Source organism: Astyanax mexicanus, chromosome 22 (genome assembly GCF_023375975.1).
Source record: "Astyanax mexicanus isolate ESR-SI-001 chromosome 22, AstMex3_surface, whole genome shotgun sequence".
In the NCBI taxonomy this organism is placed as follows: domain Eukaryota; kingdom Metazoa; phylum Chordata; class Actinopteri; order Characiformes; family Acestrorhamphidae; genus Astyanax; species Astyanax mexicanus.
The window spans coordinates 25,084,487-25,104,663 of record NC_064429.1 but is presented as its reverse complement, the minus strand read 5'-3'; the positions used below and the strand labels follow the sequence as shown (position 1 = coordinate 25,104,663).

At 37.8% G+C, this 20,177-nt stretch overlaps 2 protein-coding genes and 1 long non-coding RNA gene across 5 annotated transcripts in view; 2 read left to right on the top strand and 1 right to left on the bottom strand.

Moving 5' to 3' along the window:
• The window catches only part of ckmt2b (creatine kinase, mitochondrial 2b (sarcomeric)), a 182,177-nt gene that overhangs the window by 83,169 nt on the left and 78,831 nt on the right, over positions 1 to 20,177 (top strand). The window lies entirely within an intron of this gene.
• rasgrf2b (Ras protein-specific guanine nucleotide-releasing factor 2b) overlaps positions 1 to 20,177 on the top strand; it is a 96,088-nt gene that overhangs the window by 18,516 nt on the left and 57,395 nt on the right. For all 3 annotated transcript variants that reach the window (XM_022667633.2, XM_007243934.4, XM_007243935.4), the window contains exons 2-3: positions 10,127 to 10,233; positions 16,094 to 16,241. In XM_022667633.2, the coding sequence (XP_022523354.1) occupies positions 10,127 to 10,233; positions 16,094 to 16,241 (255 nt within the window). The remainder of the gene's footprint in view (positions 1 to 10,126; positions 10,234 to 16,093; positions 16,242 to 20,177) is intronic.
• LOC111197675 (uncharacterized) overlaps positions 1 to 20,177 on the bottom strand; it is a 139,363-nt gene that overhangs the window by 97,657 nt on the left and 21,529 nt on the right. The window lies entirely within an intron of this gene.

Below are 20,177 nucleotides of genomic sequence, written 5' to 3'. Positions count from 1 at the left end.
CTCGATATGATATGAAAAATTTATATATAAAATAATAATGTATTGCAAAAAAAATCTAGAGTATTTTGTGCATGCATATGAAGTGCAAACATAAATGTCTGTAAACAGTGATCTGGACAAGACAGAATACTGCAATTATCACAATGATAAAATTATTATTTTAAATCACGATATTACTGTGATATTACTGTACATAGTATGTTGTGTATGATACGATATGGCATACTCCTAATTGCCTGTACAGGGTTGTCAGAAGCACATCTAATGTCAAGTATAATTAAACTATTCTAAAAGGCATTGGGTATTACAACGTACAATACATTTTCCAATTAAATTTACATTAAGGCAGTGGGTATGCATGCTTTTTTTAAATAAGGTCAACTAGGTAGATCTTACAGTGCCTGACCCAGTGCTTATTAAAAGCGGTGAACATATTGCCATTCTGTTTTGTAATCTTTAAAAGATGGATTTAATCATATCCAGAAAGCGCACTGTGGCTGCAGTATATTTTCTGTTAGTTTTGGCAGCCAACCTGCGGCCCGGCTCAGACCTTTCCTCCTTCTCTTCATCTGTGCTGGAGCCCAGAAGTCCGTCATCAGTGCTGAGCCAGGAGCCGGCGTCATGCGTGGCTCTGCATTTGTATGGAGAGGTATGGAGAAGTATTGGTGTAGAACTATGGAAGTGTAACAGACTGTGCAGCTGCTGATATTTGCCTTATGTAAGTGCTCCTCGTTATCAGCGCTGAATGAAAAGGATAAATAGAGGAAAGGAGCTTAAATGAATAATGACGAGGAGGTAAATGAATAAAAAAACGTTATTAAACGCAGCTCGTGCTCTCAAGACCACGTTGCCATGGAAATGGGATTCGCTGGTGAAGTGACAGAGTTTGAAAATACGTTCGACATTTGTTAAGAAATGTTATGCAAGAGTTGCTCTCTCTCTCTCTCCCTTTCTGAATGTCTCTCTCTCCTTCTGTGAGTTTGGCAAATCCACAGCTCCAATTACTGAGCTGGATATGTGAGAGAGAGTGAGTTGTTGAGGGAAGCTGAGCGGTCAGGGAGGTGTGCGTGATGATGTCGGCTCCCCCGACCCGTAAACCCACAACGTGCTGAAAGAGCCTGGAGAGCCTGGAACACTCGCCTGTCACTGGGGCATGGTTCACTGCCCCCTGGCAGCTTACAGAATCAAGTATAAAGAAGTAGTGTGTATAACTGTGTGATATACTGTATATCAGGGGTCTGCAATTAAGTTTCCAGCGGGCCATATATTTTTCAAGCCATTATGTGGCGGGCCACAAAAAAAATATTCTGTTTTGGAAAATTAAGTGCTACAGACTGGTAGCTCTCCAGCCCAAAGGGTTGTTGAACCCATTTGTATGAATTCAGGTGTACTATTCATCCATTCATTCCCATTTCCACAGGTGTATAAAATCCAGCACCTAACCATGCAGTCTACCTTCACAATCATGAGTAAAAGAAAAGGTGGATTTAAAGAGTTCACTGAACTCTAGTGTTGTACTGTAATAGGATGGCTCCACTGCAACAAGTCAGCCCTCTGAGATATTCCACAATTGAGTTTTTGAATGCTGATGTGTTACTAAAAAGTGGAAACATTTAGTAAAGACAACAATAACCTCAACATGATGTTACAGAATGGACAAGCGTCCTCTGGCATTGACATCAACACAAACACTGGGTGTTGGAAGCTTCATGGCATGTCAATGGGTCTCAAAGGTTGAGCAGTTGTACGCAGTCCTTACCTTACCAGGTATAATGGTGAGTAGTGCTGGGTGGTATGGCCAAAAATGCATACCGCTGTATTTTTCAAGATTCTGATGGTTTCACGGTACATCACGGTATATTTATTCATTTATTTTTATGATTATTTTTTGCATGACTGGGCTTTAATATAGGTTTGTGAGTTACTGTACTGTTAGTAGTGCATATAATATAAAATATTTTAAATTAAGGCTTTGATTAGTATTGGGTTTACTTTGTCTCACAAAATTACACAGTATATGAAGAAATCAGACTTCATCATCAGAAAAATAGCTAAAGAATGTAAACAATAGATCTTGAAAATAGATATGCTAACAAATTTAACACGGCTCCCTTTACAAAATTAAATATTTTAATAAATAGATCCATAAACAATAAAAAAAGTATTCAAAGAGATATTTCTCAAAAGTTCTATTGCACAACTAAGACACAAGTGTAATATCAATTTACTATATGTTATTCCTGAAACCATTAGAGGAATTAAAGTATTTAAATTAGCTACAATTCCCTTCTTTCTCCAGTTAACAAATATATTTATATCATCCTTCAAGCTACAGCATTAATATATGTAAAACGGCAGCAGGAGATGTTCTGATTTCTGACGGAGCTAGACCAGCGTTTGACTCTCTTCTTTGACAGTGCTGTTCCGCATGGCGCTCTGCAGCGCCCTCTAGCTGTATGGCGGTATGAGAGAAACGTTCAAGTTCACCCCACGGTATACCGAATGAACCAGTATACTGCCCAGCACTAAAGCGTTGGATGAAGTATTGCAAAGCACACCAATACTGTAGCAATAGAGCTGTAACTGTAAGGTTTGGTTGAGGAGGGATAATGCTATGAGGTGGCCTGTAGGGCACTTAGTCTCAGTGTAGGCAAGTCTTGAGGCTTCCGCAAATACTTGCTGTCTAAGGTAAAAAATAACTGGCCTTTTAATCTTTAGAACCAGTTCCACTATTCTGAAAGGTTTCCACTTTTGTTAAAAGTTTTATGATCCTTTTTTCTGGTTCTGTATAGAATATATGGTTCAAAGAGGGTATTCTCTGTCAATTAATTCAAATCATTGCCCTCTTTTACTTACAGAGATCTCAGACATTTTAACTAAATAATGAAACTGTGGTTGACAGTTAGTTTAGACTAATCAGCATAAGGGGTGCAGGAAAAATAGATTTGAGCTTGAATCGCATTTCTAACATTGAACGATTCAAAATTAATTCTAATTTTCAAAAAAAAAAAATTCTGCGGGTGCAGCTAATGTTGCACAAAGCTTTTTAAATGTACCGCGGAGCTCAGCTACTGTCGTGCGGAGCTTTTTAACTGTACCGAGGAGCTCAGCTAATGTTTGAATCGTGACCCCAAGAATCGATTCTGAATCGAATTGTGGGATTCCCAAAGATTCGCAGCCCTAATCAGCATGCTTGATGTTTCTTAGGATCCACACATTCAGTTAAACTATTGTAATTAATAGCGGATTTTTAGGCGTACATTTGATTAGAAGCTAATAATGCTATTACAGGGATCTTTTCTTTATAGCTGTTTTCAAGGGTTGCTGAATGCGTTCTTGTGTGCTTGATTAAATTAGTCACATCCTTTTAGTATTCTCATGTGTGGAGGACTTTCCTACGGTGGCCGAGAAAGCCCAGCGCAGTGCAAATAGAAAAGCGCTGCAAAAGCACAAAACACATCCATCAAAATTACAACACAGGCGCAGCAAATAGAAAAACGCGCTGCAACTAGAAAAACGCGCTGCAAATAGAACCACAACACAACGGAAGTGAGTCACAACACAACAGAATTTTCCCGGGGGACCTTAAAAGATGCTGTACCAGCTGTATACAAAGGACAGTAAGTGGCAAACAAGCTTCTGAAAAGTAAGTTATGTTTATTACCTGTGATTACCACGGTTGTGTGCATATTATTAAAAGTTCTGCTTCACAAAACGCCTTGTTTGCCACTTATTGTCCTTTGTACACATAGTGAAGTCCGAGACGTTACTGAAGACGCAGCTTAGCTGGTACAGTATCTTTTAAGGTCCCCCGGGAAAATTCCGTTGTGTTGTGACTCACTTCCGTTGTGTTGTGGTTCTATTTGCAGCGCGTTTTTCTAGTTGCAGCGCGTTTTTCCATTTGCTGCGCCTGTGTTGTAATTTTGATGGATGTGTTTTGTGCTTTTGCGCTTTTCAATTTGCACTGCGTTGGGCTTTCTCGGCCACCGTACTTTCCAGACGCAGCAAAAAGCATAAACATATTATGCTCTATTAATCTCTGACGGGTGACGAGTGCAAACTTGTTTTGACAATTAAACTTGCTGCTGCTCTCGAGCGGCTGTGGCTGCGGAGGGCTCTCTGTGTGCAGCCAGCGCATCCTCTCTGTCCTTGAAAGCATCCTGTTGCTAAGGAAGCCCACTACAGCGATGGTGTAATCGCGCTGTGTGCCACTGCAGTACATACTTCAGCAGAGACCTTGTCAGGATGCACTGTTCGCAGCACTGACGTTTATATATCACACGTAAAAAAGGGACGTAAGGACTGATGGCTATGAGAAAAATTAAGATTTTTTGCACAAAAACTCCTAACGCAAACAGCTGCATTGATTTTGTGGAGGGGAACAATTAGATAACGCAGCAGCAGACAGCGGAGAGCTGGGAGGTGGCAGTGTCTGAACATTGCAGCCTTGTTGTTTCCAGGCAGCTGAAAGGGTCAGAGAGGAGAGGCCCACAAGCAGCCAGCCCGAGAGATTTTAAATAGATCTAGTGAGGGTTATGTAAGAACTCTCATGCATGTCTGCGCTCCAAAACAGTAAACCATTAATCCCTTGAACTCGACTTCAGACACTGAGAAGTGCGGGTGTGTACGTATAGACATGTACATGAATAAATAGCGGTAAACAGAAGAAGAAGGACAGGGCAGGGCTTCCAAATTACTTGTATACTGTATTGTAGGACAATGAAGCTTAGGCTGAAGATTATATTGATTATACAGCTCTGTAAAAAAATTAAGAGACCACTTAATGATGATGTTTTTACTTGATTCTACCAAATTGAAAACCTCTGGAATATAATCAAAAGGAAAACGGATGCTCACAACCATTAAACCAAGCTGAACTGCTTAAATTTTTGCACCAGGAGTGGCATAAAGTTATCCAAAAGCAGCGTGTAAGACTGGTGGAGGAGAACATGCCAAGATGCACGACAACTGATTAAAAACAAGGGTTATTCCACTAAATATTGAGTCTTTGCATTATTTGAGGTCTGAAACAATATTTGTTTTGGAAGAAATGTTGTCTGTAGTTTATAGAATAAAACAACAATGTTAATTTTACTCAAAATCAGATAAACTGATTCAGAAACTGAAGTGGTCTCTTTCTTTCTCCCCAAGCTGTATACTATATGTCACCCTATATGAGGCGATAGTACCACAGAAAGTAAGACCTCCATACACCAGGAGGAAAGGAAAAAACACAGAGGTTTAATCACTAATTACAAACTACTCCCTTTATGGTAAAATACTATAAAAAAAATGTTAAATAATGTATTCTGACTGTAAACAGAGCATTATACAGTATATACACATATACACTCATTAATAAACAATAGCTGTAACCAGATGGGAATGTCAGATTGCAGTGCTGTTTGGAGGGAAAATAAAAGTTACCAGTAACAATAAATTGTGGCACCTAATTCAGATTGGGTAGTAAATAAAGTACCGTAATAAATAGGGGTGTCACAATTTCGAGAATGTGGACATTTTCATCTTCTTAAAGAAAAACCTGAAAATATGAAAAAATAACAGTTTTTTTGTCTAGCGTCAAATATGTTAATAGTTTTGGTACCTTAAGGAGCATCTTTCTCTCAGATAAAGTTAATAATATATCTTTGTTAAAGAAAAAAAACGTGTCATTCTCAGGGACCGAGTCTTTTTTTTCATGTTTAACTGTTATAGTAGGATAGGGTTCAGTTTGTTAAGGCTCTAATTGTTCTATTATTTTGTACATGACTGTTCCTGTAATTTTTTATTATTTATTTTGTTATGTGCACACTGCTGCTACCAAAAAAAAACACTAGATGGCATTAAATATATATCTTAATTAAATTATTTAAATTTCACCATTAGTGCCTAATGTGGTGTATTGCACATCAATTGTATCACATTGCATCACTTATATCAAGCCCACCTTTTGAAATAAGATATTGTAAATTTGATTACCGTAATCAAACCAATGACTGACCATAGACTAACCTAAAACTGGCATAGGCCTCTCTGCTGTAAAAAAAAAAAAAAAGGAAAATCGAGAATCGAATCGAATTTTTGCAATAACAGCAGTTCTTCTGTGGCATTTCTCCAAACAAGCTTTTTTTGGTCAGCTTTGTTTTTAACATTGTACTGTGTTCTCAGCCTTACATGGTTGTGGCGCTGAATAGAAACTAGTCACAGTTTTGTTTTCATACCTTCAGACATCACTCGAGTTCCAAACCGCTGGCCAGTTCAAATACAGCTACTGTGTTTACATACTGTCCCTGATCTGTGATACAGAGATGATGTGGCTGCGCTGGATAGAGGCTGAGTTGTCTTTGGAAGAAGCTTCTACTTTCACTGCTGGACTGTGCTCCCGGTTCTGCTCTTCATATGTATAGTTAGGTAACAGTGATATGTAATCCCACACAGTGTAACCTGGCATCACATAAGAAGGCTGGTCCTGGCCTGCTTACACACAGTGCCGTGTGTATTTCAGTTCAAAGAACAAAAACACATGGATGCACATTTGGCTTGTGTTGCTTGATCTCTTTTAGGTAGCTGCTGTGTGTGTTTTTGCGGTGTTGCCACATAAATATGGTGGTAAATCTGACCTTATAAGTATTAATATAGCAGCAAATGACTAATTTCTATGTAAAACATTGGGGCTAGACAGATTTGGAACAGCTGCCCTCAGCTCAGGGTTTGGAGCCGTGATGCAAACAGGCACAACAGGTTGGAGCAGGTTAGCCACAATGCTAACAGCTTCGGCAGGATTGGAGCAGGTTAGCCCTGATGCTAACAGCCTCTGCAGGATTACAGTAGGTTAGCCCTGATGCTAACAGCTTCTGCAGGATTGGAGCAGGTTTGCCCTGATACTAACAGCTTCTGCACTATTGGAGCAGGTTATTCCTGATGCTAACAGTTTCTGCAGGATTGGATTAGCTTAGCCCTGATGCTAACAGTTTCTGCAGGATTGGATTAGTTTAGCCCTGATGCTAACAGCTTCTGCAGGATTGGATTAGGTTAGCCCTGATGCTAACAGCTTCTGCAGGATTGGATTAGGTTAGCCCTGATGCTAACAGCTTCTGCAGGATTGGATTAGGTTAGCCCTGATGCTAACAGCTTCTGCAGGATTGGATTAGGTTAGCCCTGATGCTAACAACTTCTGCAGGATTGGATTAGGTTAGCTCTGATGCTAACAGCTTCGGCAGGATTGGATTAGGTTAGCCCTGATGCTAACAGCTTCTGCAGGATTGGAGCTGTTATGCTAACAGACACAACAACGGGGCTGAAGCCACACCTCACACAATCAATTTACATACTGATATATCATGATTTGGCAAAGTCACCATGCATAAAGCACCCCAGGCATTAGTCTGTGGAGCAGTGAAACTATATTATTGGGGGCTGAATGCAAACATATATTCAAAGCAATGTTTCAACTCAGAGTGGAAAGTCTTCTCAGTAGAGTGTAGGAAGTTTCTGTAGTACAAAATCACTTTAAAATTCCTTAATATCCAACAGATTACAGACAATGCACCAGTGTGACTAGTTGTACTATACAATATCTGGAAAAAATAAGAGACCTCCTAAAAATGATAAATGTCTTAGATTTTACCAAATTGAAAACCTCTGGAATATAATTAAGAAGCTTAACTGCTTGAATTCTTGCACCAGGACTGGTTTAAAATGATCCAAAAGCAGTGTGTAAGGCTGGTGGAGGAGAACATGCCAAAATGCATGAAAACTGTGATTGAAAACCACGGTTATTCCACCAAATATTGATTTCTTAACTCTTCTAACTCTGTATTTGTCTTTTGTTGAAACCAAAAGACCTAGCTCCTGCTTGTTATGGCAAAGTGTACAGCAGGGGTTATACGTAGGAAATACACTTATGGTTCAAATCTTCTGCAGGACCATAAACTCAGGGTCACCTGTAAAGCACAATGTGGCTTTAAGGGCTTTCAGTCCTCATTCTAAAAGGTGCCCTCACTTTAACACCATCACCTCTCCCTCAGGCTAGAATGACAATGGCTGATTCAATGCTCTCCTCCAGCTGCAGTGAGGTGACCAGGTGTATTTATTTGCCTGGGAAATGGCCTCAGGCTGAACTCTTCATCCACTGCTCTCATGTTTTCAGCTCATTTCCTCTAAGCCATTTTTACTACAGGGTCATCACCCTCAGCGGGGTGTCAGGCAGGGTAATGTCTTCACTGTATATGTAGTGTAGGGGTGTATAAGAGTAGGGGCTGTAGTTTTACTGAAGCAGCTGGGCTGTCTTTTTTGTTTGCATTAAGGATATGGAGAAAAGTGCACATAGTATGAGAGATTGAGGAAAAAAAAGTAAAAAAAAAAACGTTTTGCATTACCTTCAGTAACTCAGAGACTGTTTGCAACTCTCCTCATATTGGCAGACAGATTAAAATTGAATTTCTGATCATATTTTATGATTTATCATACCTTTTTAACTTGCTTTTTGGTTCTCCTAGAAAAGATAAACAAAACTGGCTGCAATCTTGCAAATAGAAGGAGGGACCACCTAAGCATGAGCAGTATTAGTGTCCTCACTCTAGCCTGTTTTTGATTGGAGAAATCTGCAGTGTTGCAACTGCCTCAAGTTCCAACTGTTTCCACTCTCCCCATTGAAACGACTGAACTAAGTGAAAAGTAGAGATGTACCAAGTACATTTTGCACAGATTTATTTGTACAAAAATGGGAAGAAACTCTTTTTGTGTTTGTCTTAATACATGAAAATACCTAATAATAAATCACAAATAATTATGTTTTGAGGATACAATCTGCCTTGTTTTTAAAATGTTCAGTAATTTTTGGTCAGCTGTTCTTAGCTATTGCTTTTTCCTTTAAAAGAAAATATATTTATGGGATTGATCGTATGTTATTAGTGCAATAGTGGAAAAAGTGAAACAAGTATTAAAAATGTGGGAAAATACATGTTCATTATTTTATGTTTAGCCTTTGCCCATATCTTTTATTTTGTTGAGTTTTAGTTTTAATACAAAAATTATTCATCTTTTTATTGATGAACTCATTGGTGTCTTAAGACTGGAATCCTCATTAAAAAACCCAGCAAACCAGCAAATGTTTCCAAATAAGCAATGCATAGAAGTGTATCTTGCTTGTAGTATGGATGTAGCGACATCCAGTTTTCTTTTGCACCACCTAATTTAAACAAGGCTGGCACTGTGAATTGAATAAAACAGATATTAAGTGTTAAAAAATGCCAAATTAAAATGCGTTTGCATTGTTTTAGAAGGGTATTCTATTTTTGTGGATCTCATGTGATCCAGTCTCTATCCAACCCAAATATACTCCTTTTGAGCTAAACTGCTGATTAATCTGATAAATCACAGTTTAATCTGATAATAACCAGATAATGCTAAATACCACAGCCTTGAACAAACACTGTCTCTGCTCCATGCTGTTTGCATGAGCGATGTGTGCTGCATTCACTTCTTGCAGCTGCACAACATTTGTGCTGCCCTCCCATTGAAAACTGTGTTTAAAAGCGCAGCGGCAAATTCTCAGCGTTCTTTGTTAAAGCAACTTTAATTGTACAAATATACCACTGGAACACAGAATATTCTCGCTATATTTACTTTCTTGCTCCACCACAAGACATTTCTGAATAATCAGAACAAATATTGGTTTATTGGTATTTATTTAGGTGCATTTAAGTTTGTGCCTGTGTGAAACCAAACCAAACAAAGGGAGAAAACACTCCAAGTAAACAAACTTATGAACTGATTCGGACCAAAGAAATGACAAACTACAGTTGTGAAAACACCCTTGCTCTACCACTCCATAATATTCTGTCATAGGGCCTCAAATAATTCCACTGTGGGTAGATACTCCTTTATGTACCACGTATTGTTTCACAGTAATATCCTACGGACTTCAGCAGTTCCCCAGTATGCTTACAACTATAAATTCACACCTAGAGTTCAGGTTTTGCACAAAGTGCTAAAGGTATGGTAACCGAACATGTTTAAATGAAGCAACAGTGTAATAAAAACTGCATTTAGACTTATGTTGTGATTTGTACTTATTTCTGGTCATTTCTTCCTGTGTGCTGAGGTTGTGTTTGTCTTTCCACAGCACTATTTCCTCATTGTGTTTGGCCACGATGCCCAGAAGCCTCTGGAGCTGCGCACTGAGGAGGAAGCGGAGTGTGACGAATGGGTGGAGGTCATCCAGCAGGCCAGGTACACAAGCGGGGTTGTGTGAGCTGTGTGACACAGACAGTAGTCGTATTATATGGCAACATATAGGGACTTTAGAGTGAGGGGTGTCCCAGTGCAGTCCAGTGGATTAGGTTTGTGGATCAGCATGTTTTCAGCTTATCTGCTTATTTTATTCAGATTCAGCTCTGATCCTTTGTTTTTACCACTGTGTTCTAGCAGAGGGACCTCTAGTGTAGCTAGTGGAGATGCTTTTTCTCCAGGTGACATTCAAAACAGCCACCCAATCATCCATACATCTGTTATTTTGTGGATGTAAAACTCAGTTATAAAGCTCTGGTGAAGCTAATGCATTGGGTTTTTGGGCAGCTATTATGTTAGCCAGCATCTTACCTGATTGCCTGATTATATTGTAGGCTTTTAAAAGTTTTTACACACAGGGCTATGACTGTCTGTTTTACCTCCATATCACAGTTACTGTATGCATTTCCTACTGTGCTGTTCAGTGCATTAAGAGTAATAGATGTAAATTAACAGTGGAATAAATTGAAACAGACTATTTAAATGTTAAGAATATTAAATTAAATAAATACATCCCACATTTAATACCAGAGAGATGCTGCATTATCGTGATTAGACCACAGATAAATAGTAGATTCGTTTCTGTTTCACATCATATTTGAAAGAGGCATTATGCCTCTGCAATTAAAAAGTAATACTTTCTTCTTAAAATTTGATCTGACAATTATACAACCCACTTAGCTGCACCTCCTTATCACTTATGTTGATATTTTGTATGATCTTAAACTGGATGCCTAAACTGGCAACAGAGGAGAAACCTATAGAAAGAATAAGCCAAGTTCAACTTCCATTAATCATGTTTTTTAATGGAGGAGTATGGTTAATTTGCAGCATTGCTCAATAAAGCACAATTTGAAACTTGTTTTAAAAAGTGTACAAGCACCAAGAGTCAGTGTTGTTCGCTAAGTGGTTATAATGTTTTGGCTTAATGTATGGTGTACAAACTAAACTAAATAAGTTAATGGATCTGAGATGTGTAAAAGGGGAATTCTAAACAGACATGCTGACAAAAACATCTTATTTGTTAAACGTTCCTTTGGTTTGCAATACCTGACTTAGGTTGTTGCATGTTAGAATATTTTCTCCTTAGCAAACACATGCTCAACTTTAGCTTAATAATATGTTAAACTGCTCCACAAATAAAAAAAGGAAAAAAGTTAAAATTTATTTAGTTTTTAACCTTTAAGCTGAATATTGTAAAAACTTACATGTAGCAGCAATGGAGTCTCTCAAACAGAGACAGCTGTACCGATGAGCCCTTATATAGGGAAGTTTCCTGCTTTTGGCGTGGGACATACCACTCTTGAAGCTAGAGCAGGGGGGTGTTATAGTGGTATCTTTTCTATTCTGCAATGATTTTGTTAGAAAAAATCTTTTGTTATTGCTTCAAAATGTAACTTTTGGTGTCAGAAGTGGGATTAAAACATTCTGGTGAGCTCTGGTGAGCTCTGAACATTCTGGTTCTGTCCTCTGCACCTCCACCTGCTGCTCCAACTTCATCCTGCTGTCCAGTTGGCCCCTGGATGGCTGCTGTCTGCCTTCGTTTCTGCCAAGACTTAGACATCCCACTTCTGACACCAAATATTACATATTCAAACATAAACAAAAATTACATTTACATACAAATTACAAATACATACAAAATCATTGCAGAATCGAACAAGATACCACTATAATACCCCCCTGCTCTAGCTTCAAGAGTGGTATGTCCCACTCCAAAGGCGGGAAACTTCCCTATATAATATAAGGGCTCATTGGTGCAGCTACCTCTGTTTGAGATACTCCATTGCTGCTAAACGTAAGTCTTTACTATGCTCAAGTAAAAATGAAATAAATGCTAACTTTGGACATTTTCTGAGTAGTGTTTTTATTTAGAGAGCAGGTTAACATATATTTAAGCTAAAATAGAGCATATGTTTCGTAGGGGAAAAGGTTTTAACTAGTGATGGGAAGATGATACCTCAAGGAGTCTATTGACACACTACACAAACTGTGTTGACACTATGTTGGTCACTCAATAGTGACCCCCGCAGTAGTTATAACATCATTTCAGGTAAACAAAATAAAAAATAAGTTGAAAAAGTATCCTGAAAACTCATCAACTTGTAAAATATTTAATCAACATTAGTTCACTGAAAATATGATATCATTTTATAATTTTATTTGCTCAATTTGTTCAGTTCTAAAAGTGTAAGTCTAAGTTCAGAGTCTAAAATTTGCTTAAAGCCTTGTACAAATGCTAAGCTAACTGTAAAATATAGAACATTTGTCTAATACAATTCAGCTAAAATGTGCAACTTGTGTGGATTTTCATTAATGAAAGTGTTAAATAATATAAAAGACAAAAAAATGACTAAGTGCATTAATTTATTTATTTTATTGAGGAACAAATGTTTTTGAAGCTTCTTGGCTCCAAGGCGATATCTCCTCTTGGATACAAGTTCTCCTGCCTTAGAAAAAACTTTCACAGGGTACAGATTAAGACTGTTTGCATAAATATCTAAAGATGTGGATATGTTTTGTGGTTATCTTTCCAATATTGTAATGGATCGTGTGTTCTGGGTGTGTTACTTTCAGCCAGGTAGCATTGCACCTCACTTATGGTACTTATGGTACTGTGGTATTAGTTTTGTTTCCATCAACCTCCATATCAAGAGGTTTTCAGAGATTGTGCACTAAAAAAAATACAGAAATAAATATTAATTTAATAAAATTAAAAATCCAAAAGCAATGGCAAAACTCCATCTAACAAATCCATGACATGTCGTTACAGTTTGTTTCCTTATAAACTAAAATAAAATTTGGCGTGGCACATCCAAATGATACACTTCCTGTATCAGTCACGTGATTTGTTTAAAGGAATATAATATGGGATTATTGGTACACGTAAGTACCAATACGGGGTTTCACTCTTGTGCGCTCAGCACAGTGCTGATGCACCAGTGTCATTCGTCCTAGCACTAGTTCTAACAACATTCAACAAACTAATTCAGGTATTTCAAACAGGAAGAGAGTTTAACAGATAAGATGTTTCTGCCAGCATGTCTGTACTCAGAATTCCCCTATTTACACACCTCATATCCATGACAGTGTCTTATTCCCAGGATTAGCGAATGATGAAGCCCCGTACCGTTCAGAATAAAGGAATTCAAGCACTGTATTTGGCACGGTGTGCGTTAACAACTGCTGTCACTGTGAAGCAGCTCCGCACCTAATAAACAGCACTGAGCCTGACAGCTCTGGTGTTCCTTTCTCTCGTGGGCTCTCGAGAAAGCACTACTGCACAAACAATTAACTGCTGCACAAGACTGTTATTGCAGGTTTCCCCGCGGGCAGCTAGTTTATCACACAAGGATGTATACTGCCTGGCCAAAATAAGTCACACACTCTAAAATTTGGTTGCAGTTTGGTTGGATTACATTTGCTGTGGCATTTTCTACAAGCTTCTGCAATGTCAACATTTATTCTGTCCATAGTTGCATAAATGTTTCCTTAAGATGTTGATTGGATTGGATATTTGGAGCACAGCACAAAGTCTTCTCCAGCACATCCCAAAGATTGGTAGTGGACTTCAGGTCTGATTGTGCTCATGCTCCCTGAATCCTAGAAAAAAAAATGCATTGATGGAATAACCTGGTCTATATTCAGTATATTCAGGTAGTCAGCTGACCTCATTGTTTGGGCACATACTGTTGCTGAACCTAGACCTGACCAACTGCACTGCAGCAACCCCAGATCATAGCCCTGCCCCCACAGGCTTGTATGGTAAGCATTAGGCATGATGAGTGCATCACTTCTCCATCCCTCTGGAAATCTGGATTCATCAGACCTTTACATGACCTTCTTCTAGTGCTCCACTCTTTCAGTCCACTCTTTATGCTTCCTTTGGGAGATTTGGGAGATTTTTTTGATTTACCTCCACTTAGACTTATAAGTGTTTTTCTTAAGGTTACACAGTTGTTAAGTCCCAATTCCTTGAGTTCCCTTCATTGCATTGTGCGAGAGGAAAAGCTCTTACTTTCACTATTAAACATATCAGTTCTAGTGTGGTTTTTCTATGATTTAATGTCTTCAACTGTTCCAGTTATCCTCGAAAATGCTCATTCAAGATCATTTATTGTTTTTCGACCACATTCCTTCCTCGAAGGTAATGTTTTCCCTCGATTTTAGTAGTTTCAGCAACCTCCGAAGATGTTTTCTCTGCTTAATACATGTCAGTAATTTGACCCATCTTTTCCACAACTAAAGGATTTGTCTTTCTAGTTTTCCACATGGTTGTTTAACAGATGAGAAGCTACTCACTGCATTAGTTAGGGTTAAATAACTTTTTGCAAATGGGGGGTTTAGCTTTTACCTAGTTAAATTCAGGTGGTGACCTTTTTTTGGCCAGGATTTGTCACTTCAGTTTTTTTTCTTCAGTTTAATCAGTTACAAAGTGAAAGACAGACAGGAGGGATACAATGAGAGTGTCTACAAAACACACACACACACACAAACAAGCACTCACACACTTGTTCACAGGCCATCTGGAATGTGAGGCTTTCTGAATGCTTGGCAGCATCTCTCAGACAGGCTTTTTATACAAGTGGAGCTGTAGCGTTCAGATTTGAGTTGCGTCACTGGCGCGATCCGCTGGAATGACAGGGATTAGCGGGTTACTCCTGAACAGATGTGGTCTTGAGCAGTGAGACTAACCCCTGGGTGCTCCCACCGCTGGCCCACCGGCTTACCATCCTTAGCGCCAAGCTTAAAAATAAAATAAATAAATAAATAGAACAGAGCAGTAATGCACAGTTCTGTCAGAGCGTTTCATTGCAGTCACACTTCTGCATATTATTATTATGACTTAATAATAAATACATACACTACATACACAGTGGTTGGTGTGGTGCAGTGGATGTGTCATATTTACAGTGGGGGTTACAATGCTGTGAACATTTACAACTATGTGTGTAGCACATTAAATGGGGATGTAAGATTTGCCTCTCCACTTTTCAGTGGAGAGGCAGTAGGCCAGTTGGTGCATTAAGTCACTGACTGCAAAAATGTATGTAAGGCATGCTTTAAAATTAGGTCAGCACGATAAACTGGAAAAACTGACATTGTGATGTTTTGTTGTTCTGTGATATGTGGTTTGGACACAACTCTTCCCATTCAACGTGTATTCTTTCATTTTATGATTTTGTACATTGTAAATGTAATATTGAAGACTCTTTTTCAATTATACAGGAACACAGGAATAGTTTTCTCAGCATCTTGATGAAGGTGTTCCTGGAGGTACTGAACAATAGTTGCTGCTTTTCCTTCATGCTGTGAAGTTCCAGCTCATCTCAGTTAAATCACCTCAAAGCACCATCTCAGTTGATCAGGTTTAGATCAGGGGATTAATGTTGAGGACACTTTTTTATTTTTTACAGTTTACTACGTAATTTCATATGTGTCTCCTAATTGTTTTGATGACCTTTATATTTGTCTGCTATGTAGAAAAAAAATAAATAATAATAGAGAAATAAAGGAAAACATGAATGACAAGAGGTGTGTCCAATACTGTATATTGCGATATTATAAAATAAAGGTATTTTCACAGATTTTACTAAATGTCGATCATCCACTACATCATGACATTAATTACTTATTAATAAAGTAGAGTAAAATATATAATTTGGGGCATATTATAATGTGTGTGTTGTGACGTAGATATTGTGCACCTGTAAACACTATGATATTAATTTTAAAATGATACTATGATATTGTGCAGCCCTATTTAAAAGTTTTAAATCTTTTCTTGTTCTTTTTTTTATAGTTACTCTGACATCATTATTGAGCGTGAAGTGCTCATGCAGAAGTACATCCACCTGGTGCAGATCGTGGAGACAGAGAAGGTGGCGGCCAATCAGCTGCGCACACAGCTGGAGGACCAGGACACGGAAATTGAGCGACTGAAAGCAGAGGTACGTGAGCTGTTCACTTACTGGCTCAGTGTCGGTGGTGTAATATTGCAGAGACCTTATTATTTAGGAGAGAGGCCACTGACCAATGTGTAAATGGGATTTTTTGTAACGCGAATCATGGCACCTGTTGTGCATAGAAGGAGAGTCAGCGTGCTACTGGGGAAGCCCCAGCTCGCTGTGGAGATGTGCGCAGGGGCAGTAGCCTAACAAGCCCCCCCAAAAATTGTGCATTTTTGAGTCTCTGTAAACAGACGTTTGGTTTCCTGTATTTTGGCCTCTCCTTATTCAAACAGATGAAAACCTAATCTTACATGACTGGAAATAAGCTTTGCAAAGATATTCATTATTTTAATTTGTTATATAAAGTATTTGACTAGTCATGATTATACTAAGTAATATGATTAGTCATGGTTAACTACAAAAAGTAGTATGATTGCTTTAAAATAAAAGGAAATAAAGGAAATGTGTTAATAAATCTTATTTTAATAGTTTTACAGTACAAACAACATAACCAAGAACCAAGAACCAATAAACATGCTTGTTCCAGAATCTATACTGCAAGTTGCATTTTCTATGCATGTTTTTAACATCAAAGCTTTATGATTTGTTTGAAGTCTGTTACATTAGTCAGCACCCCATACTAATGGCTTATATGTATGAGAATACTGTATATAGAAAAATAGCAGCATCAATCGTTATTGGTATTAGTATTTTGTATTTATAAGCAGCCCTGTCCTGTGCTGCTGAGATCTCATCATGTTGGTGAGATGCTGTGAGATGTGGTGCAGCCTCTGGGCTGTACACTTCTGCCTTTCCAGCTCTGAGCTACTGGGGAATTATCCTTCCCACTGGATTAGTCCAGTCACCATGGGGACAGAACTCATGCCCCATTATTTGCATTATAGGATCAGTGATGTGTTATTGCTCACTCCTGTACAAATGTCAGAGCAAAGCTGAGGAACCTGTGGTGTAGTAAAGCCAGGGCCCGCTGTATCCGTGATAAACCTAATACTTGCTATCAGAGAGAAAGGGAGCACACAGCGTAGGTGGGTTTTATACTCAAATGGGAAGAATGTTAACCTATCACATGTCCATATTCTCAATACAGGGGTATTTTAAAGATTTTCTTGGTATCTAATTCTGATGTACAGACATTGTGACACTTGTTTGGATGGTGCATTTGAGAAGGACTGAGTTAGAGTGGAGAAAAAGCATTTTAGCATCTAGATGGCATACAACCTCAACCTGAACCGTACCTCTATATCATAATGTAACATCAAGACAATGTAGCTCTCTATATGTTGTATATAAAGTTGTTAGTACTTAATTTCAGTGTGAGATATACATCTCTGGAAAAAATTAAGAGACCACTTCAGTTTCTGAATCAGTTTCTCTGATTTTGCTATTTATATGTATATGTTTAAGTAAAATGAACATTGTTGTTTTATTCTATAAACTATGGACATTTCTCCCAAATTCCAAATAAAAATTTTGTCATTTAGAGTATTTATTTGCAGAAAATGAGAAATCGCCAAAATAATAAAAAAAAGACGCAAAGCTTTCAGACCTCACATAATGCAAATAAAACAAGTTCATATAAAGTTTTAAGAGTTCAGAAAATGAATATTTGGTGGAATAACCCTGGTTCTCATGCATTTGAGTACATTGAGTTTTCACGCATTTTGGTATGTTCTCCTCCAGTAGTCTCACACACTGTTTTTGGACAACTTTATGCCACTCCTGGTGCAAAAGTTCAAGCAGTTCAGCTTGTTTGTTGGCTTGTGATCATCCATCTTCCTCTTGATTATATTCCAGAGGTTTTTAATTTGATAAAATCAAAGAGCTGTAGATTGAATGCAGAATTTTTAATTCATTCAAAAAAGCTGATTTTCCAATAACCATGAATATTTAAGAGCCAAGAAAATAAACTTCTGTACTTTTGGAAAGCAAACTTACCACCATAAAATGTGTGTATTCAGAAAAAAATGCCTGCATTGTAATAATGCATTGAGTATTGTAAAATGTTATGGCAAAAAAAACTTTGAATGTAACATTAAAGTAAAAGACTTTACAGACCAGACAGTTGCAGATATAAAATACAAAGATTTAATGAGCGAAAGTTGTAGATGATAGGTGGTAACAGAGCTAAGCATTAACAAAAAAAAAAACCCACCAAAACAAAAGTGAATAATGCAGTAATGAGTCGAATGAACAAGCCAGATTTTAAACCAGATTAAAGGGGCAAAACCAAATAGAGGAGAAAGTCATTCAGGCAAGGTAACAGACAGAAATAGAATGATCACTATGCAGCAAATGATCATTCTTTAAAAGATATTTTAAATATGCTTTAAAATCTATCTTGTTCATTCAATTCATGGCTGCTTTGTTCACTTTTGTTTTGGTATTTACGCCTAGATCAGTTGGCATTACTTTGCAAAGACACAACACAACAGACAGGGTTTAATTACATGACAGGATAATGAGTACTCAGGAGAAGGGATTTAATGGAAATTGAAAAAAACAAATTAGAAGGAAATAGACAAACATTAGACAAATATTATTTTGTTTCTACTGAATGTATGCTAAATAAAATGTAAATAGTTATTTTGTTGCAGTAGTATATATTTTAAATTAATTAAAAAAATAATGTGATGTCATATTGCCATAAATATTGTTATCGCAAAAACACCCTTAAATATTGTGATATTATTTAAGGGCCGTACCGCCCACCCCTAATTAGCTGTTCCTCATTTAAACAGCTTGTAACTTGCTAAAGTTACCCACTGTTTGCACTGTTAGCATTGTGTGTGGCTGATGCTTAATAAACGATGACCTAAAGGACATTTAAACCACAATTTGCTTACAGGCTGAATAGCCGGTAGAGGCTTGGCGAGCGAGGCGTTTGATGCTGGCTGCTGAGTGAAGAGAGGAGATTGAGTGTGTGGAGAGGAAGTGAGATGGTTATCTGCTGTGAGAGCACCCACACAGCCTCTTAGTGACCCACATTCCTGACTAACTGAATATTCATTGAGGCCAGTGTGTATGTGAGGCCTGGTGCTATCTGACTGCATGCCATTCTGAATCAAGTAATTATCAGTACAAATTATATGCAGGCTGATCCATTTTGGCTGACTAGTCGCATTTTAATTGTTGTTGTTTTTTCAGTGACACACAGCTCTGTAAAAAATTGAGAGACCACTTCAGTTTCTGAATCAGTTTCTCTGATTTTGCTCTTTATAGGTATATGTTTAAGTAAAATGAACATTGTTGTTTTATTCTATAAACTACAGACAATATTTCTTCCAAAGTTCAAATAGAAATATTGTCATTTAGAGCATTTATTTGCAGAAAATGAGAAATAGCTGAAATAGCAAAAAAGATGCAGAGCTTTCAGACTTTAAATAATGCAAGTTTGAAAAGTTCAGAAATCAATATTTGGTGGAATAACCCTGTTTGTAATCACATTTTTCATGCATCTTGGCATGTTCTCCTCCACCAGTCTTACACACTGCTTTTGGATAACTTGATGCCACTCCTGGTGCAAAAATTCAAGCAGTTCAGCTTGGTTTGATGGCTTTTGTTCATCCATCTTCCTCTTGATTATATTCCAGAGGTTTTCAGTCTGGTAAAATTAAGGAAACTTATAATTTTTAAGTGCTCTCTTATTTTTTTCCAGAACTCAGAGCTGTATATTTACAGTCCCACAGTCCAGTCAGAAGATTATTAACATATCTCATTGTTTATACTTATCAGCTCCACTGACCATAGAGGAGCATTTTGTAGTTCTATAATTGCACATTGTATTTGTGTATCTGTTTCTCTTTATTAATATTATCCCCTTTTCACCCTGGTCTTCAATAGGCCTGTCACAATAATTACATTGAATTACAATGAATGGACACTCCCTCAATAATATTTGATAACTGTGACATTGCC